Source organism: Gastrolobium bilobum, unplaced genomic scaffold, assembly GCF_033153095.1.
Source record: "Gastrolobium bilobum isolate Gb01-03AN ecotype WA unplaced genomic scaffold, APGP_CSIRO_Gbil_v1 utg37310, whole genome shotgun sequence".
Lineage (NCBI taxonomy): Eukaryota > Viridiplantae > Streptophyta > Magnoliopsida > Fabales > Fabaceae > Gastrolobium > Gastrolobium bilobum.
In genome coordinates, this window is record NW_026899511.1 from 18959 (window position 1) to 46865 (window position 27907).

At 33.7% G+C, this 27907-nt stretch overlaps 5 protein-coding genes across 5 annotated transcripts; 3 read left to right on the plus strand and 2 right to left on the minus strand.

Annotated features, from left to right (window-relative positions):
* LOC133290795 (uncharacterized) lies at positions 1-2520 on the minus strand. The gene is made up of 3 exons (XM_061488908.1): positions 2077-2520; positions 1641-1873; positions 1-480 (listed from the first exon to the last, which is right to left on the minus strand). Exons 1-3 carry the CDS (start codon positions 2332-2334, stop codon positions 288-290), a joined length of 684 nt encoding a protein of 227 aa, XP_061344892.1. The 5' UTR covers positions 2335-2520; the 3' UTR covers positions 1-287.
* A 1492-nt stretch (positions 2521-4012) lies between these two features.
* LOC133290794 (large ribosomal subunit protein bL17c) lies at positions 4013-6111 on the minus strand. The gene is made up of 2 exons (XM_061488907.1): positions 5766-6111; positions 4013-4735 (listed from the first exon to the last, which is right to left on the minus strand). The coding sequence occupies exons 1-2, from the start codon at positions 6034-6036 to the stop codon at positions 4326-4328; spliced, it is 681 nt and encodes a 226-aa protein (XP_061344891.1). The 5' UTR covers positions 6037-6111; the 3' UTR covers positions 4013-4325.
* Positions 6112-7144: 1033 nt separating this feature from the next.
* Positions 7145-9829, plus strand: LOC133290797 (bifunctional bis(5'-adenosyl)-triphosphatase/adenylylsulfatase FHIT). The gene is made up of 5 exons (XM_061488911.1): positions 7145-7241; positions 7327-7435; positions 8113-8261; positions 9261-9359; positions 9455-9829. Exons 1-5 carry the CDS (start codon positions 7149-7151, stop codon positions 9569-9571), a joined length of 567 nt encoding a protein of 188 aa, XP_061344895.1. The 5' UTR covers positions 7145-7148; the 3' UTR covers positions 9572-9829.
* Positions 9830-11485: 1656 nt separating this feature from the next.
* LOC133290800 (bifunctional bis(5'-adenosyl)-triphosphatase/adenylylsulfatase FHIT-like) lies at positions 11486-15565 on the plus strand. Its single transcript, XM_061488914.1, has 5 exons — positions 11486-11614; positions 11706-11828; positions 14270-14422; positions 15004-15102; positions 15214-15565. The coding sequence occupies exons 2-5, from the start codon at positions 11715-11717 to the stop codon at positions 15328-15330; spliced, it is 483 nt and encodes a 160-aa protein (XP_061344898.1). The 5' UTR covers positions 11486-11614; positions 11706-11714; the 3' UTR covers positions 15331-15565.
* A 1294-nt stretch (positions 15566-16859) lies between these two features.
* Positions 16860-27907, plus strand: LOC133290798 (uncharacterized). Its single transcript, XM_061488912.1, has 19 exons — positions 16860-16947; positions 17110-17222; positions 17327-17402; positions 17520-17662; positions 18306-18476; positions 19922-20129; positions 20806-20891; positions 21049-21280; positions 21427-21550; positions 21855-21991; positions 23104-23212; positions 23969-24011; positions 24184-24346; positions 24579-24649; positions 24754-24847; positions 26005-26217; positions 26315-26524; positions 27118-27516; positions 27625-27907. The coding sequence occupies exons 1-19, from the start codon at positions 16921-16923 to the stop codon at positions 27748-27750; spliced, it is 2745 nt and encodes a 914-aa protein (XP_061344896.1). The 5' UTR covers positions 16860-16920; the 3' UTR covers positions 27751-27907.

A 27907-nucleotide genomic window follows, 5' to 3' on the forward strand; every position in this document is an offset into this window, starting at 1 on the left:
AAATCTAACAAGCTGCCGTCCTTCACACGCAATTTGAGCAACAGAAAACATCAATTTGATAACAATATCTATACTTCACTCATTTGAGAGACATAAAACCAATTCCTAGAACTTAGATCCTAAGGACAACATTTCAACTTTAAATAAGTATACTGCCTTCCAAAAATTACAAAACTGAAATGCAAATTTAGCCAACTTCAACCTCCATCCAGTTATACATGAACAAAAAACCCTTGGAGAAAAATATTTGTGAATACCAAGTACAGAAACAGAGCGGAAAAAAATTCTTAAGACTTCACCTCTTTCTGTCCAGAGGGCAAGAAGGGTTCCCACCATCCAAATTCATATTTAGGATAGGGTGCCACCCATTTTTCAGGCTTCTCAAACTCCAGATTAGTAGGAGTGGAGGCTAACGCTTCTTCTAGGCTCTCAGCTTCAAAACTTTCTGCTAAAACTCGGTCCAGTCTTAACTTCATGAATCTGCCAAAACACATAGGGACAGAGTTACAAGTTGGCTGAAACATCAAAACCTGGCATTTGATGCTATGTCGAAAACTTTCATTGTAGCAATCTTGTTGATCATACAATTCTTCTTTTTTAGGCCCATTGTTCCTAAATTATATCACTTAAAAAGGGTAGAGATACTATCCGCTGGACCCAAGCACTAAAATTAGAGAGAGAAAAAATTACACAGAAACCCGTTTATGGTTTATGTTGAGATATATAGTTGTAAAGAACCTTGGTATACACCACCCCAAAAGCTAGCTCAAAGGGTGGGAGTGCCCAAGGCCTTATAAACTTCACATTGGTTGCACATACAACCAATGTGGGACTATATATCTCAACACGCCCCCTCACGCAAGAGTCCATTGGGCTTGAAGAGTGGACAATGCAACAGGCTCAGCCTACCTGTGCTAAGAAACACCACAAGAGAAAGTGGGGGGCAGCGAGGCTTTGATACCATGTAAAGAACCAATTCAACCCAAAAGCTGAAGCTGTTGGGTGAGGTTACATTAATGGTTTTATATATCTCAACACGCCCCTTACACGAGAGCCCACTGGACTTGAAGGGTGGACAATGCACAGGTCCTACCTGTGCGAAGAAAGAAATTCCACTTGAAAGAAAGTGGGGAGCGGTGAGGATCGAACCCGGGACACGAGGCTTTAACACCATGTAAAGAACCAATTCAACCCAAAAGCTTAAGCTATTGGGTGAGGTTACATTAATGGTTTTATATATCTCAACAGTTTAACACATTTAACAAATCCAACTGACAAGAAGAAAAACGAAAAATAAAGCAAATGACCAACTTTTGCTTGAGAACTGAGAATCGTTATGATGCAACCATATAAAAAGACATAATTTAGTCACCTGGGCTTAGCTTAGGTGGTTAACCATAGGGGACCAGGGATTTGTGTAGAGGTTCTACATTAAGTCTTAAAATGTCTTCCAATGTAAGAAAATAAATATACAATTTGGTCATGGATCGTAACGCAGATGACATGAAAGAATTGCCCTCCCTTCATAGTTTATGACAACCCCTCCAAACATCAATGAAGCATCAGAATTTCATGTACATTATACAGTTAAGAGCAATTGCATAATCAATCACTGAAAAATGAAGAATTGATGTTCTTACGTGATCCAAGGACCATTGGTTGATACAAGAGCAACAGCAGGTCTCCTTAATCTCTTGGTTATGTCAGGGAATCTATCCAAGAACTTAGGTTCAATGACAAGCCAGAAATCCTGTTCTTTATCACGCTCTCCATAGTACCTAAGCCGTTCAAATAGTTGTTCTTGAAAATGCTCCTCCTCATCCAGCATAAATTTTGCATTTGCAACAAGAAAATAATACTTGTTGGTGTCACTCTGCCAAGAAGAGCCAAAAAAAAAATAGGAATAAACTAATTACCATCAAAACCAAACTCAAAAATTGTGACATGAACCCCATGTTTAGAAATCATCAAGCATTTTCTCTCAGGACAAGGAAAACATAACTCAAAAGAGAATAAACAAATAATTGAACAAAAAATTCTAATGTGGGGGTTGGAGTGAAAGAGAGAGGAAGAAACCTTGGTGGGAGGATCAGAAGAACTGAGCTTGTCAGAATCAAGAGATGCAACAGCAGTGGTGAAAGGAGAAGCAAGTGTTGGTTCCCTGAAGGAAAAGAGTGAGTTCCAATTTTGGTTGGTGGAAGAGTGAGTCTTATAAGAAAGGATGTGCCTTCTGCTTCCAGGGAGTGCTAACTCCTTGCCAAGAGTTAGAGTGGTAGCATGTTGAGCTACCATTGCAGTTGATGAACCCAAAGTTAGAGTCGCCACACCCAGCATCGTGCTTTTTTCTTGTTTTGTGACAAACAACAAAGCTTTTCCAAACCTTTCCTGTTACTTGGTATCTGCAAGGTTGGAGAAGAGAGAGAGAGAGAGAAAGAGAGAGAGAATGCGTGTGTTAAAAGAGAGTTAGAACAAAAACTGAAGGAAGCAAAGAGTATCCCCTCGAGGGATGGCACTTGGCGAAGGACAATGGGACAGGTTCAGAGATATCAATGACAACCTTATCTAGTTATCTAAATCTACCTACGTTACTTACTTCTATTCTTGCTTTCCTAGTATTTAGTTACTTTCTTGTCAATATAATTTATGGAACAAATAATTATCATTTTAAAGAACACATATTTATATTTTTTTAAGTGATTTATATAAAATATATATTTTGTGTAAATTTAAAATGTTATTTTTTTTTTCTCTCTCCAATCACATCGCTAACTGACGTATAAAGTGAAAAAAAAAAATAACTTTTCATATTTACACAAAGTATGACCAATCATATTTTGTGTAAGTCACTAAAAAAATATACTTGTGTTCTTTTAAATAATACACTAAACCCATAATTTATTTTACTAAAATAATTATCTTTGTGACGTATACACACCATATCATGTTCCAAAATGAGTTTCCTTAACATAATTGATAGAAAGAAGGAGGAAAATCTTATTTATTTATATTTTTTATTGTTCACATGATAGAATTTACATCATTGTGGTTTCTTTTTAATATCCGGATCAGAAAATTAAATTTAAAGTATCAAGCAAACTACTAAAAAAAGAATTACCTTTAATCTCTTCTTAATAGCTCTATTTCCACATTTGCAACTGCTTTACAATCATCAATAACTAAACAGCTTAAATATAAACTATTCGAATAGTGCTTGTTAAATAAATTTTGTTGTCATAAGTGCAGTGTCCTTTTGGTAAAAATGAAACTTGTGATGATTTAATAAGGTTAGTATAGTTAGAAATTCTTTTAACTTAAGAAAATTAACCACAAAACGGCTTATATATAAGTTACAAAACTCTTTTTTTTACCGAGTAGTACAGAAGCCTAAATGAACAAACCAAAAACTTCTCAACCGAAGCCATTAGAATTGATCTTAATTTTTATTAGATTATGCGATCAATTCTTACTAGTATATCCAAAAATTTCTAAACCGGGCTTAATAAGTATAATAACAAAGGTTGTGCATAGATTCCTATGGCAACCAAATTTTTAATAGTTACTCCTGTGTGTGCTTTGTCTCTCGTCAGGTCTTACAAAAAACTAAGCACCCTTCTTGAGTGGATATGATATTCACATGAATTTGTATCTTCTTCTCTTCCTCTATAACATGATACGATCTTGTTAGAGAACCACTGACTATTTTAAAAAGTATATATCTTGTTAACAGGACCATATCTTGCTATGCAAAACAGGAAAGGATCCAAATCCTATTTAGATGTAAGTGTGTCATTTTCCCTCCCAATGTTGAAGGATGATCTAGCAGGCACAATGGTTGCTTAGTTGGTTTGTTGTGGATTCCTTTGGGTTTTTTTCTGCCCCACACTCTACCCTAAAAAGAAAGTAGCTCCAGCTTTGCGATTTTTCCCGAAATGGTTAAACAAACAAGAACATTTTGGCTTTCAACTCAATTTCCAAAAAGAAGGATATTGCTAGTATCTGTTTAAAAAACAAATGCAGCAGCGCATAGGACAAATACAAAGACACTTAAGAACATGAGTAAGTACTTATCCTTAAAAATAAGTGCTTATTGCAACAACAAAAAAAGTGAATCTATTACCTTTTGCAGATGATCACTTAAGATCAAAGATGGTTGTTTGTCCAAACGTACAGAAAGAGATGCAAACTGAGAACTAGTCCAAAAGGCATAATACAAATACAACTCAACACAGGAAAAACTGTAGAATCAATTGTTACCATTGGATGCATTATCAATCTCAACATTGCACTGAGATTAACTAATAATTGCACCCAAATAAAAGCGATGGCTACACAAGTTCAATGTATGCCATAGGTGCATTATCACCTCGTCTCGGAAGGGTTCTTATAATTCTTGTATAACCCCCATTTCTTTCACCATAACGTTCTTGAACCTCTGCAAATAAAGCATGAACAATCTGCTTCTCATAGATGAACCCAAGGGCTTGCCTCCTTTTATGAAGAGAACCATCCTTTGCCAAAGTGACCATTTTATCAACATACTTCCTAATTGCACTGGCTCTTGGTCTTGTGGTCTTGATGCGACCGTATTTAAGGAGCTGAGTTGTAAGGCCTCGAATAAGTGCCTTGCGCTGATCAGGGGGCCTGTTGAGTTTGGGCACTTTCCTCCCATGTCTCATGGCATAGACTCTACCACCATTGTCAATAATGGTAAAACAGTGACCAAAACTGGTAAACTCTGTACCAAGAACATAAATAACAGTAGTGAACTCAATGGGAATGGCAATACTAAATTTCAAAGGATAATGGACACAATTGGAAAGCAAATTTCATCCACAGGCAACAACCTCAGTAGCAATCTTACAATATGATTTCTTCACTTGATCAAACAAGAACAACACTAAGTCATTGATTGGGCCTATCAGATTAATTTTCTCCAACCATACAAATCAATAACAATTATCTTAAAATTCCAATGCTTTTACAAATCCAGATGATAATAGATTTTCAATGTACCCATAGTTCTTTCCAAAGTTGTAATCACTAAATCCTAAAATTAGGGAAGAAAAAACAGTAAACATGAACAGCACTGAGTCATTGATTGGGCCTATCAGATTAATTTTCTCCATCCATACAAATGAATAACAATTATCTAAAAATTCCAATGCTTTTACAAATCCAAATGATAATAGATTTTCAAAGTACCCATAGTTCTTTCCAAAGTTGTAATCACTAAATCCTAAAATTAGAGAAGAAAAAACAGTGAACATGGGCATAATTTCTTTTATTAAATTTCTCCACCAGTTCATCAATTAATTATTAAAGCGGTCGAACCGAACAAGACCACAACGACCACAAAGCTCTCCCTAACAAATTTTTAACACAGTTACTGGTTAACCTCAAAGAACCCCTTATCAATTGTTCTACTTGGTGGTCATGGGTATAATTTCTTGATATTTAAAAACCCTCACTCTCTCTCTCTCTCTCTCTCTCTCTCTCTCTCTCTCTCTCTCTCTCTCTCTCTCTCTCTCTCTCTCTCTCTCCATGCTCATTGTTGTGCTCTTATCATAAAAGAGTGTCAAATAACGTGTTACTAGCATTTATCATAAACATAAATAATATGTTTAGTATATATTTCTGTACCCATATCTTAAATTTTCAATAAAAATTTAACATTTGATAAAACAAATCAACAGAAGAAAAAAAAAGTTAGAGAATCACAGCAATGCACGCAATTCAAAAACAGGAAATGAAATAAACAAGTATACCTGAAGAAGAAGAACCGGAAAGGAAGAGAGGGTTAAGAGGGGAAAGGCCGGTGAAAGAGGGAAGAAGCGATTTGGGTTTGGTCTTCGAAATTCGGAGTTTTGGTGATGATGAAGAAGATGAGAATGAAGGGAAGCGCAATGAAGTTAGAGAGGAGGAGGAAGAAGAAGAAGAAGGAGAAGGAGAAGGAGAAAGAGATGGCAGAGCAGAGCGCAACGAAGCCATGCACCACTTGGTGTCAGTGGTGGTAGCCATAACAGCCACATTCGCCATTGTTGAGGAACACCGCAATCACAAGATAAAGTAGAGAGAGAGGAAGAGAGAGAGAGAGAGAGAGTGTGTGTGTTTTTAAAGTGGGCTTTTCATATGGAATTGCCCAAAACTTTTGTTTTATGTTAAACATGTTTTGGGCTGTGAGCTTTGGCCCATTGAATATGCAATAATACATTTTTTTAACGCTAATATGTGTTTCAAGGTAATTGGTGTAAATCATTGTAATTTTTAGTTAAGAGGAGGATATTCTAACTACTAAAATTTTTCACTACCAAATAATTTTTGATAGTTAGAATATTCTCATTCTAACTATAGTTAATTTTTTCTATTTTTTAACTATTGATTTCAAATTGATCAAATAATTAAACAGGTAGTGAGAGTAATAAACTTAAAATGGTGATAATTATAACTTTCCCCTATATTTATTTAGATTAATTTCAAAAACCTCCTAATAAAAAAAAATTCATAGGAAAATGAAGATTTAAAACAAATACAATAGGAAATAAACAATAAACACTACGTTTAATTGGTAATGAATATTGAAGTTTAATTACTCAAATACAAGTTATACTCATAAACATAATAATTACTAAGTGACTGTTATCATGAGTGAAAAACTGAAAATAATTCACAAGGTAATTTTACCTATTTAATAAAATTAAATCGTTATTCTCCCTAATTAAAAGTGAAATCATGTTTTTTAAAATTAAACTTAATTTTTATTTTTTAAATTAAATATGAGTTTATCGTTATCTCTTACAATCCCAAAACTATGTTGCTTTGAGGCTAGAAAAATTAATAAAGGATATTTGATAAAATTCACATAATAAAAAAATAAACAAAATTATCAAAATACCCTTTATTAATTCCCCCAATACAAAAGTTTTAAAATTATAAGAGTATTATCTCTTGTGATAGGAAAAACATTTTTTCTATTAAATATTGCTCCGTAATAGCAAATGACATTGATTTTTCCAAAAATAAAAAAATTAAAACTATGAAGTATATCACACACAATGAGGTACAAATTTTAATAAATAAAAAAAATTTGAATTTGATATTTTAAGATACATATGTATATGTATTATGTACACATGATAAATATTTGTCCAATGTTGCCCTGCATTGGCCAGATTCCTCGTTGTTTTCTGCTACATTCTTCAACATCGCTACGAATCCGACCAATCTGGTCCTTTTCAATTAAGGTAAAGAAGATCCATAAACTTTTTCTCTCTGCGATTTTTCTACTTTCCACTTCCAACCACTTATCATCTTCTTCTCTTGACATAGATGGCTGCGGAAAACTACACTTTTGGACCTTACAAGATACACAACAGTGAAGTGTTCTACTCCACCCATCTCTCTTATGCCATGGTTAACTTGCGTCCTCTTCTCCCTGGTATGAATGCCCATCATCACTAATTCTTCAAATATGCATAATTGAATTCCCTTTCCCAGTTTTTTTTTTTTTTTTTTATTGATTAATTTAATCAAGAACAGTAAAGCTAGTTAAATGGGGATTTCACCAAAAAAAATATAATTGATCTTTTTACTATGTTGTTTATGAAATTGTTGTCTTTTATGAGATTAAAAAGGACCCATTTTGATAATTTATTCGTTTTTGCCGCTTTGCAGGTCATATCCTTTTTTTGGGTTTCAATAACAAGCATTTTGGTAGTTCAAGACTGGATGAAACTTCTAATTGGGTGAATTTCATAACGTGTCACTGTTTTTTTTTTTTTTAAGAAAACAGTAACAAGCAAAAATATAGCTATGTTAAATTTTGCTGCATATTGCAGTGCATAAGCATTATGGTTTCATCATGGTCATCAAAATGCATTCAACTTTTGCTAGAAATAACCATGTAGTTAAGTGTTTGATGTACCATATAGGGAAGTCATTTGTGCCCTGCAAATGTTGTGTTGAAGATGTTGGAAGTACATGATAGTTATATTAGTTTCACAGTTAATTGCTAAAGAGCCTTAAGGATTAGGCTTAAGATTCTTTTATTGTACACAATGTAAAGTTGTAAGCTTGAATCCATACAGCTATGAAAATGATTGACTTAACAGTATTCACATGTGCTTATCTGTCCAAAGCGCGAAGTTAAGCGATTCGTTGATCTCACTGTTGATGAGACTTCTGATTTATGGCTTACTGCACAGAAAGTTGGTAGGCAGCTTGAGAGCTACCATAAGGCTTCATCACTTACTTTTGCTATCCAAGTAAGATTGAAGTGGAGTATGCTCATTTAATCATTTCTTTTACTATCTACTTTGGATTAGAATCATTCTTCTTTGACTTTTGAATTTACTTTCTTCTTTAACATATGTATTTTATTCCTGGATGATCATATATTGTTCATATTTGTTGTTTAGTTCTAGTTGTGCACTTTGTGTTGCAAACTTGCAGTGTCTTTGGATACACACTCACCTTTTATATTTGACCAAATCAGAAATCAGATGGATGCTGACTTCCGCCGTGCTCCTCATTCCTTCTAGTTGTTGCCTCTTCTCTTAATGAATCTCATTTACATGCATATGCTATTATGTGAACAAGATGATGCTTTCATACATGAGCATTGTGGTAATGAAAAAAGATGGAATGTTTAAGAACTTATTATCCAATATTAACTGTATGAAATGTCTGTCTGTTTAATTATCGTTTCATTTCTTTTCTACAAAGATTCATGATAGATATAATTTTTTTTAACAATTATTTTCTTCCTAGCTCTTGTTTGCGAAGTTATTAAGCATGTGAGTCTACAAGAGGCTGAAATTTGTCGGTGCATTTTACTCTTCCTTTTCCTTTTTGTCAGGACAATTGTGTCTAAGTTACAGGTTGTCTAATATTTTGTAGTTAAGCTCTTATGTGAAATTTGAAAATAGCTGTGTTCTCCATTATATGATGTTAAGCAATTTTTCTAATGATGAGATGACCAAATACCAACATGTAAACCGCCTTCATTGCATAAGGGAGGAGTTCAATTTTGTGATTTTGGCCAGTATTTAGTCAATCGTAAAATGATCGTATGCGGCCTTACTCTTGTATTTTTATAAAAAGGTTGTTTTCCATACTCCAACACACCTTTCGGTAACTAGGAGTATTTTTACTACTTACTGTATTTAGTATTTAGTATTCAAAATTTTCCTACTTACTGTGCTGTCTGCATGATACACTACTTGTGCCTCACAAAATAACTGAATTATCTTTCTGTACCTTAGGATGGACCCCAAGCAGGACAAACGGTACCTCATGTTCACATACATGTTGTCCCTCGGAGAGGTGGTGACTTCGAGAAGAACGATGAGATATATGATGCTGTAGGATAGAAATATTTCTCATGGCTATGCTCTTGATTCTAATATTCTTTTTCATCTGATATTTATTCTTTATTTGCTGTTTTTCATTTGTTCAGATGGATGAGAAGGAGAAGGAATTGAAAGAAAAGCTTGACTTGGACAAGGAGCGGAAAGACAGAAGCCTTGAAGAGATGGCACATGAGGCTGATGAATACAGAAAACTTTTCTTATAACATTTTAGCCAGCAGTTGAAATTTAATTATTTCTGCTTCATTTGATCTTCTGAATTATCCCAGTATAGACTATTTAATGCACTTCCTTGTTGCCATAGAAAAATGTGTTCCGTTACATTATAACTTTTGAGTTGTACTGGACCATACATGTCACACAAATTCTAGTTTCCAGGGGAATTTTATGATTTATATTGTATGTTGCATTGTACATTTGTACTAAAGTTTGAAGGGTAATGACAACGTGGTTCAACTCAAAGTAACAGCACTTAATCGAACCTTTGTTCTTCTTTTTTCTTTTTATATCTTATCAGTCCAATAAATATTGAGCTGGATCATATATGGTTGAGCTTGACACTGGTGAGTTGGGCTTTGTCCTCAAATTACTGCAGGATATCTGGATGGTTGGCGAGATGCAATGCAAGATATTTGATGCTAGACTGATACTATGAGGTGGCTTGAAATGGTTGGGGGAGGTACTTGCAAGGCACTCTGACAATCATACTTGAGTTTAATACCTCTTTATTTATAATAAAGAGCATTATGGTTATGCCGCCCGGGTATAGTGATATTCCTTCCTATTGGTGGAGAGTAATAGTCTTTGCAAGTTACGCCTTGCGTAGGATGTCTATAGCTAGGCTAAGCCTTGGTAGATGTAGCGGCAAGTAGGTGTCTATTTGCAAGGCACTCTGACAATCATACTTGGGCTTAATGCCTCTGTATTTATAATAAAGAATGTTATGGTTATGCCGCCTTGGTATAGTGATATTCCTTCCTATTGATGGAGAGTAATAATCTTTGCAAGTTACGCCCTGCGCATGATGTCTATAGCTAGGCTAAGCCTTGGTAGATGTAGCGGCAAGTAGGTGTCTACTTGCAAGGCACTCTGACAATCATACTTGGGCTTAATGCCTCTGTATTTATAATAAAGAGCGTTATGGTTATGCCGCCTTGGTATAGTGATATTCCTTCTTATTGGTGGAGAGTAATAATCTTTGCAAGTTACGCCCTGCGCAGGATGTCTATAGCTAGACTAAGCCTTGATAGATGTAGCGGCAAGTAGGTGTCTATTCTTAGGCTATTAGCTCATATGAGAGTGGTGTTGTTCTGAACAGCTAATGTCATGTGGCGACAATTGACTAAGCAGCTTGTTCCGTGTATCAGACAATTGCGAGATGACCAAGTTATACAAAATGACCATGTTTTCTTCCTTACTAAGTAATAGTTTGGGTCTTTTGGACCTCTTACCGGTTAGGCCCATAATTCCACATTGGATGAATCCAAATCAATATCTAATCTGGTTTAATCATTCTTGGGTGCATTATGATTTGAACAATATTTGTTAAAAATTAGTTTTTGTTAAAAATTAGTTTTGAGGTAAGGTCAACAAGAAGACATTTTAAGATAAGTAAAGAACTTGTGTTCAATACTTGGTAAAGTTTATGTATCACTCCAAATCCAAAAATGTGTTAGATCTTAATTTGAGGTTATTTTCATCCGTGGCCTACGTTTCACGTCGCCTTCATCCCTTTTCTTTAAAAAATAAATAAATTAAAAATAACATTGTGAGGTAAGTACAGAAACAAGGGGACTAATTAACAATTATTGATTGTTGACTTAATTTACTACTCATTTAATTAATCATTCGCAAAATTTTAAATACTTTTCCAAAGACTTCTTAATTATAAGTATCCTATTATTCTTCCAAAAGAAAAAGACAAGGGAGTAAGTAAGGATAAATTAAAAAAAGTTATATTTATCTCGTTCAATATGAGATAACTTATCTTTCTACACACATATAATAAATGTGGATTCCACTTTTTTTTTTCTCCAATGATTTGTTGGTCCCTCATTATTTTATTTTACACTTATCTACATGAAATTTCATTAAAAAAATAACAATAATAATTAAAGAAGAATAACAATAATAATTTCCATTAAAAAATTTCTATAAAGTCTCAAAAGCAAAATACAATTGGCAAAGCATTTGATTATTTCTTGAACATTCGTCAAGACCAGTATCTCCTCTCTTGCTCCCTGCGTAAGGTAAACAAACAACTAATCAGAATCATCAAAATATTATCTTCATTATTTGCTGTATGTATATTGAGAATAACCATTTATTTATTTTTAACAGCAAATATAGATGGCTGTGGAATACTATGATTTTGGACCTTACAAGATCCATCATAGTTCAGTGTTCTATACAACTGATCTTTCTTTTGCCTTTGTCAATCTTCGTCCTGCTGCGCCGGGTATGGTGCTTCCTTCCCTCCCTCTCTCCTCACTTCTTTCATCATTATGCTTTAATATCTACTATTCAAAGTTACCGAATTTTTTGTTCTTTTACTTTGTTTGTTGTGAGATTAAATTAGCTTTTACTTTAAGAGATAGGATATCAATTAGTGTTATTATTAATGTCACTGTGAGTTGTTTCACTGTTATTGATCTAACTGTTCTTATTTAACTTTTTAAAAATCTTCTTTCTTCTTTTTATATTTAATATTTTATATTTAATTTCATTCTTTATATAATTATAATTTTTCATATTTAATGCTTTCACATTAAATATATAGAATCATAACCATATAAAATGAAAATAAATATTACTGCCAATATAGCACCGACACGACACTCCGACACGTCAATCCTAAAAAATTATGGATTTCGACATGTTGAGACACGTTTTAATATTAAATAATATTTTTAATTATATAGTGTATATTTCATTTAATATTCAATAATTTAACAAAAAATTAAATTAAATTAATAATACCCATCAAAATATTATCTTTCAACTTTCCTTTCCAATCCAAAACCACATAAGAAAAATTGATTCAAAGTCGGAATCCAAGGTGTTACATAAATGGAGAAAAAAAGAAAAAGAAAAGAAAAATATGATGTAAACAATGGCAATAGCAGCAAAAAAAATTCACCGACACCTAATACCAAAAATTGTAGCAGCTTTCTTCGCAAAAGGCAAAAACATAAACTAAAAGAATACACTGTAAAATAAGAACATCAAGAACACAATCAAACATAAGGTGGAAGCTTTAATAAAAAAAAAAGAACTGGGATGAAAGAGAGAGAGGTCAGATCAGATTAGAGAGAGATTAGGGAGGAGGAGACACGGTAAGAGCGTAACATGAACGACAACGATGGTGCTGAGATGATCTATTATTTACTTAAGGGAAAAAAGGGGGGAAAATTGATATGATCATGTGGAAGCTTTATTAATATATTTTAATTTTTAAAAAATAATTTTTTTAAAAAAATAATTTTTTAAAAAAAAATATAAAAAATTTACGAAAATGCCATTTGACTGTGTCGGAGCGTGTCGGACTTGGTCAAATTCGCGTGTCGAAATGGTCAACGTGTCAGGAATGTTGACCGCGTGTCCGATACCGTGTCGGAACGTGTCGCCGTGTCGGAACGTGTCGGACACGACACTCCCTGTTTCCTAGATTACTGCTGGATCAACATAATCGATCTAACAGTGAAACAAACTAGTAGTGACATTGGGAGTAATACTAATTGCTAGTAACAATATCCTATCACTTACTTTAAATAAAAAAAATAAGCGTCTAGTGTTAAGGAATTTAGATAATTTGTATTAAGTTATGTGTTCAATTCTCACGAGATATTTGAATTTTAATATATAAATAAATTATTTACTTTTAAATCATTTTTACTGAGTCACTGACTCTAGATTTGTATTTTCTTTACAATTGGTAGTGACTGAAGCCATTTGCTGAAACTAATGCATTTTTTCTTAAACATTATTGATACGAGGAAATTTCTTTCCCTCCTTACTTTCCAAGGACAGTAAAATTTTTGTTTTCTCATGTCTAGCAAACCCACTTTGTTAATTGGTTTTTCTTTTCCTTGTGCAGGTCATATCCTTTTTAAATAGGATGTTAATGATACATGCTAAGTTGGGATGAACAATGCTTTTATGGGGTAATAAGATTAGATTTCACTTTTTAAAGAAAGGGTTTTATTTTTATTATGTTACGTAACATAATTTTACTTTCCTACACATATAACAAAGTAAAATTATTTATCTAACTCTACTTTCTTACACACACATAAAAAATGTGGGGTTCACATTTTTTCCCTTTTCTTTCATCATTTCACTTTCTCTCTGCTTTGTTGTGTGTGTAGGAAAGTAAAATTATATTATGTAATATAATAAAAATAAAACCCTTCAAAGAAAGTGTCAAAAAGAGTGTTTTATTAGCAATTGGTAAATTTCGAGTTAAGGTACAAATTTAATAAGAAAGCTAAAACTAGCTATAAGATGGCTTTACATATGCTATGAGCCTATGACCCTCCAATCCTGCACAATGAGTTCTGTGGGAACATCTACGTAAATCCACAGATCAGCATATGCAACTTCATTATATAATTACAATGGTTACTATTGACAATATTGCTGTTAGAAGATCCGTGTGAAGGTGTTAATTACTGATATATTGATATTCCATATGACATGTATATAGTTGTAAAACTATATCTTGTTTTATCAGAGAAATAGTATGACATGGTCATGGTCTGAATATGCCCACCAGTGCTTGATATAATATTGGTTTCACATGGTTGCTTAAGAGTGTCAAGAATTAGGCTCATAATTATTTTGCAAAATGTAAACTTCAATCCAGTTGGCTATTAATTTGGAGATGAATTTGGTTGACTTAATAGTATCTACATGTGCTTATCTGTCCAAAGCGTGAAGTGAAGCGTGTTGCAGATCTTACTGCTGATGAGATTACTGATTTATGGTGTATAGCACAGAAACTTGGTAGGCAGCTTGAGAGCTACCATAAGGCATCATCACTTACATTTTGTATCCAAGTAAGACAATTGAACAAGAGTTTAACCACATATTTGTTGGCATGATTCCTCTTTTGCATTTAGCCTATTTTGTATATGTTATAATCTCACTCAATTCGAAAGGAAATATAAGAAATGCCATTTTTATTTTTTACCAAAGTCCTATAGTTATGTTCGTAGAGGGTTAGTGTTGGATCAGCAGTTAGATTGTTTATTGTAATCGGAAAGTCACATGTTCGAGTATGAGAAATAGTTTTTTTTGCAAAAATATAAGAGTAACATTGCATACAATTGACTCTTATCCCTATCTCTATAAATCGAGAAATTTTATGCATCGAGATTTGCCTTTTTTTTACTGTAGATGTGTTTGCTTGTACTTTAAATATGCAATTATTTGAACATACGTGTATATTCTTTTAAGGGGAAGGATCTGTTTACAAACTTTTTTTACAAATTATACTAAGTATGACCGGTCATATACTCTTGATTGAAGTATGACAGGTCATACTTAGTGTAGTTTGTAAACAAAAAATTTGTAAATATAATCTTTCCTATGCTTGTAATTTCCCAACCTAACCAAATCCCACCTTTCTGAACTATAGGATGGACCCCAAGCAGGGCAATCGGTACCTCATGTTCATATCCATATCCTTCCCCGGAAAAGTGGTGATTTCGAGAACAATGATGACATTTATGATGAAGTATGATGGAAACTTTTATTTATTTCTAATTATTTAGTTGTTTTATGCCAATGTTGTGACTTTGATATGATCTTTGTTCTTTATTGACTGTTTTGTCCATGATGCATGCAGATAAATGAAAAGGAGAAAGAGTTGAAACGAAAGCTTGAGGTAGATATAGAGAGGAAAGAAAGGAGCCTTGAAGAAATGGCTCAAGAAGCCGAAGAATACAGAAAATTTGTCTTTTGACACTTTAACTGGCACTAGAAATAAAATAGAAAAAATTTACCAAAAGAAAATCTCGATAAAAATATATATATAATAAAGGAACAATATTTGATGATTCTGTGTGTTTCATAATAAACATTTACATTTAATCAGGAGTTCTTTGTTGGGAAGTTTCTCAAGAAAACACTGTCTGTTTGAAGTTTTCTCGTCTGTTTTTCAGTCTATTTGAACAATTTCTTGTACTTGCTTTGGAACTTTGATTTACACACTTGTATTGAAGCACCACCAATCACCTAGATCAACCGGTAACAAGTTGTTCCAGCTTAACTAGTTATATGAGTTTCCGTTCTTGAAAATACAATTGTGTTAAAATTTGATAAAGAAAATTTGATTAATTATGTAGTCTTTCTTTGCTCGAATTGAATTAATTAAATAATTGATCAACAGGATCAAGTCATTTGATACTTTTATGTTTACATGTTTGCTATTGCATGTCACTCTCAAAAGGCACTGGAATTTCTATGTATCTCATGTTAGGAATATAAAAACCATATATAAATACTAATTTAAACTCATTTTATTTTTTTGGGTACATGTGCCTTTTTAGAGAGAGAAAATAGAGTAGAATTAAAATTTTAGTTGTTGCCAAACAAAATAATAATAATTAACAACTAATAAAATGAATTATATGCACCAAAAAAAAAAATTGAACAAGCTCGAGGATTAGTAATTGAGAAGCCAGAAATCTGATGAGTTAATAATTTAATATGAAATTTTAAATAATCAAGGTTATTTATTCTAATTAAGAAAACATCAAATTTAAAATCAGAAGGGTTGGAAAAGTATTCTTTCGTATTAAAATTTTATATGACTTTATATATAAAAAAATGTGTTTATATTTTTTTCATTTATATCAAATAAGGGTAATATTATTCTCGTGTTACAGGAGAATAGTATTAGTTCACAAAAAGAAAATTTTAGGAGAGAAAAAAAAAATGACGTGAAAGAAAAATTTGTCAAAAAACTCATCTATGAAATGTGTTTGGAGGTAGGTAATTCTATTAATCCAATAATATGATAATAGTATTACCTATTAAATAAACAAGGTCGTATCAAAATTTGCAAAAATCCAAAAAAAAATATAAATATAATTTTAATGTAAAAATTTTATTTTGTTTATTTATATTGAATTTGTTTTTTCTAAAATTACTTTAGATAATTTTGTTTAATGTTCATTAAAACAATATCATTTTAGGACAAAAATTATAATGTATTTATAATTTTAATTTATTTAGAATTATAATAATTTTTATTATTTTAATTTCATAATTTTTAATATAAAAATAACATCGTTTCGTTGAATAGTAGACAAAATTATCTAAATTAATATTAGGTATTTTTTTCCATTTATGTTACCTAAAAGACAAGCCCAGCCCAGGTGAAGTATGGGCCCATAGTCAGGCCTAAGCCCAGGCCCATCTTGGACCAAAAGCATTTCTGGTTGAATTGGCGGGAGTATGAGTGTACTGTAATAGTCATGTTCATGTCAGTATTTCAGCGGCTTCGAACTTGACAACGTCACGTCACGGTTCACTTTCTTCTCTCGCCACCATGGAGACCGTCACCTCCGTTCTGAAGGTAACCCCTTACATTTTGTTGCTTACCAGCGAAGGAAAAATAAAATAAAATAATTTGAATGTGCAATGGAAAAGTTGTTAAAAGTTAACCCTATCTGTTATCAATTTGAGTATTTGAGTGTTATAGTTGTTGAATGCTGATATGTTTGCAAATAACATGCAGCAATACTTTGGGTTTTCGGATTTTCGACCTTATCAGAAAGATGTTGTTCAGAAAATTATTGAGAAAAGGGATTGCGTGGTAGTCATGGCTACCGGTAGTGGAAAGTCCTTGTGGTAAAAAGCATCATCACTTTTCTGAAGTTAATTACCTATATTGAAGAGTTCATAAATGAAACATTATTTTATTTTATTTTTTTTATTTTAATTTTTTTTAACAGTTATCAGTTACCTCCCTTGGTTGTTAGAAAAACTGGGATAGTTGTAAGCCCTCTGATATCATTGATGCAAGACCAGGTGAATTAATCGATTTTTTCTGGATGCATCTTTTTGTTTTAAATTTCTATTGTGTGTTGATGCCTTTTCACTATCTTGAGATAGTGATTATCTAATATGGAAGAAATGGGAAAACAGGTAATGGCTTTGAAGCAACGCGGTATCAAAGCTGAATATCTTTCTAGCGCTCAGAAGGATTACACTGTTCAGACTAAAGCTGAGCTTGGTCAGTTTGACATTCTGTTCATGACTCCTGAGAAGGCATGCACAATTCCTATCAGGTATTGGAATAAACCTATTCATAATCTTCTGCTGTGTAGTTCATGACCTTATTTTGAGTGCATGGCTATTAATCATATAGCTTATTAATACATTGAATTGAAGTGTCATGGAATGACTCTTGAGCTTATATCAACTATTTCACATTATTATTTAATTATCTTTTTAATATTTGGATATATATTTATATGGGGAGATGAGCTTCAAGCATATTTCCCCTTTCATACCCCCCTCCCCGGAATAAATATTTTAGCCACATGACTTTGTAGAAAATAGGATAGTTTTGCATGATGATTCATGGATGAAAATGTTTTGTGCAAAAATCTCGAAAAGCTGTTTTCTTACTTTTGGTGGCCAAGGTAACTTGTGTTCTGTTCTATAAAATGGTAAAAGTTAATGCAAAATACTAATAAAAGTAAAGTTTTTTTTCCTTATTTATCAAGAAATGTCTTTATTCCGTGGAGGTATAAGGACTATAGTGCTTGGAGTTTATTAGTTGTTGGAGCTGAAATTGTTCAAGTATGTTCATGATTAACCACCGATTGGTAGTTGGGTGTAGCTTTTCAGGATTAGATCATTAATATTTATCCTTACTATGCCTTGTCTAATGATGTTCTGCTGTAAAATTTCATCTTATGTATGCAGTTTCTGGTCCAACTTGCTAAGGGCAGGAATTAGTCTTTTAGCTGTTGATGAAGCACATTGCATATCAGAATGGGGGCATGATTTTAGGGTGGAATACAAGCAGCTAGACAAGTTACGTAGTGTTCTGTTAGATGTTCCTTTTGTTGGTCTAACTGCGACTGCTACTGAAAAGTAAGCATCATTTGCTTTGGCTGTTAGTGAAGCATATCATTGCCGTACTTTATAATAATTCTGATGCACATTTTGTATAAATTTTGTTTTCCTATGTTGCTTATTGACGAATTTAATTTTACTTGCATGTCGGTGTTGTAATCATGGTTTTTTACTTTTAAATGAAGTTTTGTCCATGCTCTGCTAGTTGAACTGGATTCAAGCTTTTGTCTCTTTCCGCCTGCTATCTTCCTGTCCGTCTCTCCCTTTTTCTCTCTGCATCCCTTTCTTTTTCCAGAAATTATAGTGAGAAGGGTAAAGGCTGGAGAAAAATCAAGGTAGTTCAGCCTGTGAAGAGTAACCAGAAACTCAAGATATTATAATTTAGATATTATAATTTTAATTTGTCATCCAATAATCATGAACGCAGCTCCCATTTTTTAATGCATCTTCTTGCTTGGGAAGTTTTCATTGTCCATAAGTTATTCCTTTATCAGCAAACAAAGCTACTCCTCCTCCCACATTTTGTGAATATTCTATTTGGAGTAATGTCTTCAATTGTAAGCCTCATGTATGAAGGGGATCATGAGTGATGGACAAATTTTGAAGCTGTTGGTATGCCTCCAATTATAAAGGTCATGTTATTGAGGATAGGTGGGAGAGTAGGGGATTGAAACCTAAGTATGTTACTAACAGTAAATAACTGTCTAGCAGACATTTAAGACACACTTGTGGAATTAGGAATAAAAGGGGATAGGGGGACTTAGTTAGGGGAAGATACTGATTAAGTGAAGGAGAGCCAGGACTCTCAAATATCCAGGAATAGGAGAGTAGTGCTTCTATTATCCAACACTGATTTGTAATTCTCTCTCTGATATGGTATCCCATTGATTTAGATCCAGAGATAGAGGACTTCTGTTAATAAACATTGCGTTTTATTCTAAATTCTGGTATAGTTCTATTAGAAGCCTATTAAGCTACTAATGTTTTTAAAATGATGTTTTTTGCATCTGAAATAAATTACAAGGCTCAGGAGTTATTGAACCTCCTTTGCAGAATCCTAACTTGTTTTTGATAAACTCTTTTTAGAGGATACAGGTGGTCAGCTCAAGGTCTTGTTCTAAGATATTTTTATTTGATTTGAAAATCTTTACTGGTACAACAATTCTGCTAGTACATCCCTTACAGTGTACTTCTGGTTGTTGCTTTCTCCTTTACAACATCTTTTCATTAGTAGAAAAGGATTTTTGTTACTTGTGTTGAACACTACTTTGAGCATTGCTATAAGAATGGATTAGGATTGTTGATTTTCTACTTTTTAAAATTTATTCAATGAATTTATGTGATGCTTCTTCTAGTTACACTGTTGTACTTCATGGTTTTTTTAATTAATAATACAATTTAAATTTCTTTATTGAAATGAGAGAAACATTACAGTCATGTTCATTTATATGGTATACTGCCAGGGTTCGATTTGACATCATCAATTCCTTGAAGATGAATAATCCTTATGTTTTGGTTGGTTCATTTGATCGCACAAATCTTTTCTATGGTGTCAAGCTATTTAACCGTGGACAATTTTTTATTGCTGAGCTTGTACGAGAAATTTCAAAAGAAGTTGCTAGTGGTGGTTCAACTATTATTTACTGCACAACAATCAAAGATGTAGAGCAGGTAATGTGCTAGAAATGTTACACATGAATCCCAAAATAGTGTTACCATACTGTCATATCCCTACTGTTCACTTGAACTGTACAATCAGTTAATTGTCTGTCATCTCGTATTGAAAATAATAGTATTCCACTTCCAATAAAAGGATCATGGAAAACTGTCAGTGAGACTCATTGCGTATTTAATAAACTTTACTGAAAGGACATATTGCTTGAGGACTCGTGTAGAAAATTTAGTTTTGAGGCACAATAATTTAAAGCACTGCTGCATGGTATTCTAAGGAATATTTATTAATCATTCAAGACAAATGTGAACGTTCAACCCATTGTGTAAAAGAAAAAAGAAAAATCTCAAAATTCCTTCTACGATTAAAAATACCTCGTTGGATATGCAAAAAGAAAAAAGCAATTGTTGAATTGAAACATCCACTGAGTATTATTTGTTCCTGGCCTTTCACAATATATTCATATAGTCACATACCATTTTTTGTTCAATAGATCTTCTGTCAATATTTTATGGGTTTCTTGCCATCATGTTTTATCTAAAACTGGTTATGTGTCTCTGTTCTGTCTGCCCACTGGAACTTGTGTTTGGATTTTTCATTTTCTAAGCTCTGTCAGAATGGTTTGACTGCAGCTTTTCTTTTGTTTTAAATTTTGCTTGATCTTATTTTACATAGATATCAAAGTCACTTAAGGAAGCAGGTATCGAGGCTGGAATGTACCATGGCCAAATGAATGGAAAAGCTCGAGAGGAGTCTCATAGGTCACTATCTATCTTATATTTTTAGAATATGAAATGAATTTTTGCATCTTGTCATTGAGTGTGTGGATCATGCTCCTTCCACTTATCTTTCTCTCTTTACTGTTGAAGATGCTTCAATGCTTTTTAAGCCTAACTGAATGTATGATAATTTCTTCAGATTATTTGTTAGAGATGAACTGCAAATCATGGTGGCCACAATTGCTTTTGGCATGGGCATAGATAAACCTAACGTAAGACAAGTGATTCACTATGGTTGCCCCAAGAGTCTAGAGTCCTACTACCAGGAAAGTGGGCGATGTGGTAGAGATGGTATAGCTTCTGTATGTTGGCTTTACTACACAAGAAGTGACTTTGCAAAGGGTGAATTTTATTGTGCAGATATAAAAACAGTATGTGTATTTGTATTTATCAGAAAAAGTTTGGCTGATAATTTTTGTGGTTTAGTGGACATTGAAGTTGATGACTTCTTGCATATTTCCCCCGGACAAGTTATCTCTATTCTCTTACTAATATATGTGGGCCTCCAATGTACCAGGAAAACCAAAGAAGAGCTGTTATGGAGTCGTTGCTGGCTGCTGAACGCTATTGTGTGGTGGGAACTTGCAGAAGAAAGTTCTTGCTTGAATACTTTGGGGAAAAATTTTCAGCTGATAGATGTGGTTTGCCTTTCACTTAGATTCTTTACTACAATTGTACAGTTTTAAAGTAAGAGTTTAAGCATAATTAATAACCTGGTGTTATTTCATTGACTGTTTGATTCTGACACCCCTCTCAAGCTAGAGCATATGTCATATGCACCAAGCTTGATACTATAAGGTCAACTTGAGGCCCTCTATAAGAGACCTAGTAAATATGGCAGCTATCTGGCCATTGCAGTTGACAAAACCAATGGTATTCGTGCCTGAAAAAACACTTTTCTTTAGGTTAGTCTAATTTTTAGTTTATTTCTTATCTTGTTTGTAGGGAACTGTGATAACTGCACAGTCTCAAAGAAGGAGCGCGACATGTCGAGAGAAGCATTCCTGCTAATGGCTTGCATTCATTCATGCAATGGCAAATGGGGCCTTAATATGCCCGTTGACATCCTGCGTGGGTCTCGAGTAAGCTGTTCAAAATTAATACTAGGAATGTTTTAGTATAATCTAAAAGTAAATTCTTCACTTTTTGAGTTCTTGATTGGTGGCAGTAATTTCGTGTTCTTTTCATCATGCACTCTCCGTTTTATCTATTATTGTGATTATCCTTGTTCTTGTATTCACTAATAAAATCTTCTGTGGTTATTGTCACTTATGGTATACAATAAGCAGATTCTTAATTTCTTATTGTCACTTTTTCTTTAGGTTGGTTTTTACCTGTGGGTTGTTTACCTTCTTCAGCCTTACTTGGTAGTTGTCGTTCATTTTATTTAGTCCTCCTGGAGTATGCTTATGTCAATCCATTTTCATCTAGTTCTCCATGAAGTTTTACAAAAAGAAAAAGGATTGAACTTCTAAAAGAGGTCAAAGATGGGTTTAGTATTTTAATAATGAAGCTGCAGACTTCATTTTGATGCCCTAATCAAGAACTGATCAGTGGGAGAAAATCTGGTAGTTTTACATGAGTAATAGATCTAAGGATGGGAGATTACCTAAGTCTGCACAATGCAGAATTGAAAAGAATATTCAGGTGATGGTTCTGACACAATGGTTGACAACCATGAACTTTGCACAAAGAATTAAGAAAGGAAAGAGAAAGCACCATGGTAATGTATGTGTCTTCCATTTACTGATGGAAGTTTGGTTTCACTTAGTAGATGAAGATACTTGACTTAATTTAGACAATAATCCTGAAAGTCTTAAAATATAATGAATACAGTTATTCTACTGCATCAAGAGGCACTCTTTGCTTAAAATCACATGGCATTGCATGCAAAAATCTCTAAATCCTAAATTTCCTGTTATTCTTAAGTGACAATCATTGAAGCTATAATGCTTATTGATTCAGATGTGACATGGTAAATGAGTCCTTGAGTACCCAGACAAAAGGACTTTGTACGTAGCAATTTGGCCCCTTCTTTTTGCTGCTGCTTCAGTTTACTACACGGCTTTAAGAATGCCTTCTACTTACTTTGTGTATAAGTATCATTTAGGTTTTTATTCATCCTTGATTGTTGCCTTTAAATTTCATCATGACTTTCCAACTGCTGATAGTTGTATTTGCTTGGGTCTTGTAGGCCAAGAAAATTCTCGATGCTCAGTTTGACAAGCTTCCACTTCATGGACTTGGGAAAACTTACCCAGCAAATTGGTGGAAAGCCCTTGGACATCAATTGATTTCTCAAGGTGTTTTTGGACAGTTGGTTACTTTATAAGACCCCTTTATTTTCATTTTTCCTCCTTTCATTTTTATTCAACCATTGAGGGAATAGGTTCCTTCTTACTTCTGTCCAGCAGAGTTTTGACGTAGTAGCAGTATCAAAATATGATCTTGTAAAGAACCTTGGGATACACCACCCCAAAAACTAGCTCAAAGGGTGGGAGTGTCCAAGGCCTTATAAACTCCACATTAGTTGCACATCTAACCAATGTGGGACTATATATCTCAACACGCCCCCTCACGCAAGAGCCCATTGGGCTTGAAGCGTGGACAATGCAACAGGCCCAGCCTACCTGTGCTAAGAAACACCACAAGAGAAAGTGGGGGACGGCGAGGCTCTGATACCATGTAAAGAACCTTGGGATACACCACCCCAAAAACTAGCTCAAAGGGTGGGAGTGTCCAAGGCCTTATAAACTCCACATTAGTTGCACATCTAACCAATGTGGGACTATATATCTCAACAGATCTATACTAAGAAAAAAAAAGGTTTGAAAAGAAAATATATAGTATTTTCTTTTGTTTTCAAATGGAACCAATTATTCATGCATTTCTTGTTCTTTACTTGGTAACTTAAGTCTATTTCTTGCTGTGGTAGATTTTACAAATGGCATACTTCACAATTTACACAAAAAATGATACAATCTTTTTATTTAATTCAATAGATTCAATTACTAGAAATAGCTAAATTTAATGTAGAATTGACTCCTAATGTTCTACAGGTTATTTGAAGGAGACTATTAGTGACGTGTACAGAACTATAAGGTAGATTATTCAAGTTTTTGGGTAGACCGCCATAGTTATTTGAGGTCTCTGTACTTTATTATGTTTTTTTAATGTCGAAATCCATCTATTATGCAGCTTCAGTTTCTCAGTATTTTAGTATGTTTCATAACCAAACCTATAATCAGCCATAAATTGCTGTCTGATGAATCAGTGTCAGTTCAAAAGGAGAGCAGTTTTTGGCCTCTTCTAGACCGGATTATCAACCTCCCTTAGTTTTGTCATTGACTGCTGAAATGCTTGGAGAAGAAGAAAATCGAAGCCCACAAGAAGAATTCAAAATTTTAGGAACTTCAGAATCAGATGGTTTTTCAGAGGTTGGCATTTAAGTGGTTTTATGTTTATTCAACTCCTTTTCTGTCTTTTGTTCCTTTTATCTTCAATGAAGGTTCTCGGAAAAGTGGTTGACAATTGTACGTAGATGTAATGTAGACAACAGTCTTGTTTTCAATTTGTTTTGCTTATAAGAAATATTAGCCATATGTCTTTGTTTGCCAAATACATTTGGCATCTGTCAACTTTAAATCTGTGTTGTCCTTCTGTAATCAGGCCGAGGGACAGCTCTACCATATGCTTTTAGAAGAAAGGTTAAAGCTTGCTAGAAGTGTTGGAACAGCTCCGTAAGTTTTTATTTTATTTTTTAACACTGCCAAGGCTACCAATTCTTACTTATAGTTTCTTTGATCCGTAGTTTCTTCATAAAGCTGTTATACATTCTTCGTAGATATGCTCTATGTGGTGATCAAACGATCAGGAAAATTGCTTTAACAAGACCATCTACAAAAGCAAGGCTAGCAAACATTGATGGCGTGAATCAGGTAGGTCTTCAGTGTTCTGAAGATTTCTGAAAACTGGACCAGCGTTACTGGTTCATGAAGAATAAGCAGGAACCGGTTAATGGTGGCAGATTTTAACTTTCAAAATAGGAAACTCTTCAAAATAAAATGGCTTTAGTAAACTTATAAATTAATTATTAATTTCCTAATTTGGTGTATTTTGTTATTTGAATTCTTTCTTGATTTTTTTTTTGGCTGAAAGTTCTTGGTTTACACTACTTTCATTCCTAATATATTTCTTAACTTTTTGTTTTCTAATTTTGAATCAACTAAATCTATAATTTGATAGACTTCTGTCTCCTGATGCATTTTACCATCTCTTATTTTTTTCAAAATATATATACAAGTCTGATCTATTTTAAGAAAAGACCTTATTTGGTAAATTAATTGGTTCTGGATTTTATTTCTAAACTAATATGATAATTATGACATCTTTTCTGAACCACCAATTATAATTTGTTTTCTAATTCATTTCATAAAGAAAGCGAGTCTTGGAGCTACGGTAAGATTACTCATTGTGACTGAAAGGTCCTTAATTCAAATCGTGGAATTAGTCTCTTTGCAAAAGTATGAGGATAAACCACGTTCAGTCAACCTTACCCATACCCTCGCAAATTGTGCACCAGGGTTTGCCCTTTTTTTCTAATTCATTTCATAGATCAGATGAACGGTAACTGGTGATAGTCAATCATAAGTATTAATGTCAGAGTTCCATGAATGTCTAAAACCATTGCTAGTTATCAGATACAAATTTTGATTTTCTCCCATGAAGGTTCTTGTCCCTGCATCAAAATCCTATAGATGGTTGGTAAATACTATATTCTTAGCAGCAATTACAGTTTAAGGTACATGGAGAAATTTTCAAATTGGAAAGGTTCCTTGCAATATTACGAAGTGGCTCTCTAGATTTCAAAAGGGGAAGGAGTTATAGTAAAGTGCAGTACAAACATGAGTTAAACCTCTGAATAAGAAATCTCTTGACAATAGTTTACATTCCATTGAACACTAATCACATCTCGGAGCATGCTGCACTGTCAAATATTTGACCTGTTAACATGTCTTCAGATTACTGAAGCCAGAAAAAATAATTCTGTTCTTTTCCGTCATTTGAAATACTAACTCTGAACAATTTTGTACAGCACCTAGTAACAAAATATGGAGATCGTTTTCTTGAAGTTATACGGAAACTGTCACAAGGATTAAACCTATCATTGGATGGGGAAGCAAGTTTGCAAACTAATGAAGTAAGGAAAGTATCTCCAGTAACCAACAAATCAAGGAAGTTGTCATCAGCAAAGTTTGAAGCATGGAAAATGTGGCATGAAGATGGTCTTTCTATTCAGATGATTGCTGTATGTCTTACTAGTTTGTTGTTACTTTTAAAGGTCTATGCTTCACATGTTTCACTGTATAACTTCTTCCTTTCCCTTACCCTCTTTGTAATCTCAGAACTATCCAGGTAGATCAGCCCCTATAAAAGAACAAACTGTTGCTGAATATCTGCTGGAAGCTGCCCAAGAAGGATTACCTTTTGATTGGACTAGATTCTTTGAGATGATAGGACTGACACAAGAGATCATATCAGAAATTCAGGGTGCTATTTCAAAGGTTGGATCTACAGATAAGTTGAAGCCTATAAAAAATGAATTGCCAGAACATGTGAGTTCAAATCTCTGGCCTTTATGATTTGAGTCCATCTTGATAATTGATGCAACTAAAAGGTCCAATCTATTTTAATCTACAGCTCTATCCTCCTTGGCGACAACTATCTGATTTCAGATTCATTACGTGTTTTTATTTTCTTGAAAATGATGCTGACTTGTCCATATCTGGACCTTTTGTTTGCGAAATCATCGTCTCTTGTATACTATCTATTGAACAATCAGAGTGGATATTGGTCATTAGTCAAAGTTAGCAACAGCTGAGAAACTTTAGAAAAAAAATGTAATTAATGGCTAGAGTCGTATTGCCAGATTTCAGAAATTTTAACTATTAAGATGGTATTTTGTATTTTGTATTTTTTTTTTTTTTTACCTTTTGTGAAGTTCTTATTACTTATATACTCATTAACCACTGAAATGTGTGTCCCAAAACCATGACAACATCCGAAGGTAATTTTTCATGGTACAAATGGTGCTTCAGTAGTTAACCAAAAAAGAAAAAATGAAAGTATCATGTGTTCTGTAGCTTCTGCCTGCTGAAATGCTTATCACTTTGATGAGCTAGAGATTGAATAAATTTTCATGGTACAGATAAGTTATCCGCACATCAAGGCTTATTTGGTCATGCGAAACTGTGGAACATCCATAGAAGGCATTCAATCTGGAGTTTACCAGACTGGCAAAGATAGTGAACCTGTAAATAATGCATCAGCTTTGTCAGAGCATCCTTTGGAAAAATGCCAAGCAGAACAACGGCATTGTGAAGCTGACATTCCTGCCAAAAATTTGACGGAAAAATGTGACTTAGAAATTGATGAAGTACCTTCTGGACCTGTCAATGGTCTCCAGGTACAGAAGCTTCCATTAGCCTGTGAGAAGGAATTCACAAGCAAACGACAAAAAGTCAGTGAAACAGAGGAAGTAAATTCAATTGCACTGAAGGCTACAGAGAGTTCTGTTGTAGAGTGGCTGAATGGCGTTGATGAAGGGGTTAGTGAAGACATTTTTATGTTTCTGATAGAAAGCTTTATGATATTGGTATATATGCTGTGCTTTGTGGTTATAATTATAAGAAAATCTGGTTTTTATTGGTTTCAGGCTACTTTGATTGATATTTTGGAGCACTTCAATGGATCCAATGAAGATTATGTGGTTGAACTGCTAAATTGCCTTGAGAGTGACTTTTCGATATATAAGAAAGATAACAAGTATAGGGTTATGTAAAAAAGTTGCTGCATCAGGATTTTTATGGCTTACGCTTGTAGACAATATTTCGTTTCATTGGTGTATTGCATGTTTCTTAAATGTTAGCCGCCATGGGTGAATGAGCAAGTTATTGCATGATCAGAATCTAGAAGGAAAACCGGTTATTAAGGGGTAA

Excerpts from the sequence above, each read along its gene's own strand:
- LOC133290795 (XM_061488908.1), bottom strand. The coding sequence starts at position 2,334 with ATGCTGGGTGTGGCGACTCTAACTTTGGGTTCATCAACTGCAATGGTA. Across the intron at positions 1,874-2,076 it reads CTTCTGATCCTCCCACCAAG|AGTGACACCAACAAGTATTA; the intron begins GTTTCTTCCTCT and ends TCTTCTTGGCAG. Across the intron at positions 481-1,640 it reads ACCAATGGTCCTTGGATCAC|ATTCATGAAGTTAAGACTGG; the intron begins GTAAGAACATCA and ends GTGTTTTGGCAG.
- LOC133290794 (XM_061488907.1), bottom strand. The coding sequence starts at position 6,036 with ATGGCGAATGTGGCTGTTATGGCTACCACCACTGACACCAAGTGGTGC. Across the intron at positions 4,736-5,765 it reads TTCCGGTTCTTCTTCTTCAG|AGTTTACCAGTTTTGGTCAC; the intron begins GTATACTTGTTT and ends TTCTTGGTACAG.
- LOC133290797 (XM_061488911.1), top strand. The coding sequence starts at position 7,149 with ATGTTGCCCTGCATTGGCCAGATTCCTCGTTGTTTTCTGCTACATTCT. Across the intron at positions 8,262-9,260 it reads CACTTACTTTTGCTATCCAA|GATGGACCCCAAGCAGGACA; the intron begins GTAAGATTGAAG and ends TCTGTACCTTAG. Across the intron at positions 9,360-9,454 it reads ACGATGAGATATATGATGCT|ATGGATGAGAAGGAGAAGGA; the intron begins GTAGGATAGAAA and ends TCATTTGTTCAG.
- LOC133290800 (XM_061488914.1), top strand. The coding sequence starts at position 11,715 with ATGGCTGTGGAATACTATGATTTTGGACCTTACAAGATCCATCATAGT. Across the intron at positions 11,829-14,269 it reads GTCCTGCTGCGCCGGGTATG|TATCTACATGTGCTTATCTG; the intron begins GTGCTTCCTTCC and ends TTGACTTAATAG. Across the intron at positions 15,103-15,213 it reads ATGATGACATTTATGATGAA|ATAAATGAAAAGGAGAAAGA; the intron begins GTATGATGGAAA and ends TGATGCATGCAG.
- LOC133290798 (XM_061488912.1), top strand. The coding sequence starts at position 16,921 with ATGGAGACCGTCACCTCCGTTCTGAAG. Across the intron at positions 16,948-17,109 it reads CCGTCACCTCCGTTCTGAAG|CAATACTTTGGGTTTTCGGA; the intron begins GTAACCCCTTAC and ends AATAACATGCAG. Across the intron at positions 17,223-17,326 it reads GGTAGTGGAAAGTCCTTGTG|TTATCAGTTACCTCCCTTGG; the intron begins GTAAAAAGCATC and ends TTTTTTTAACAG.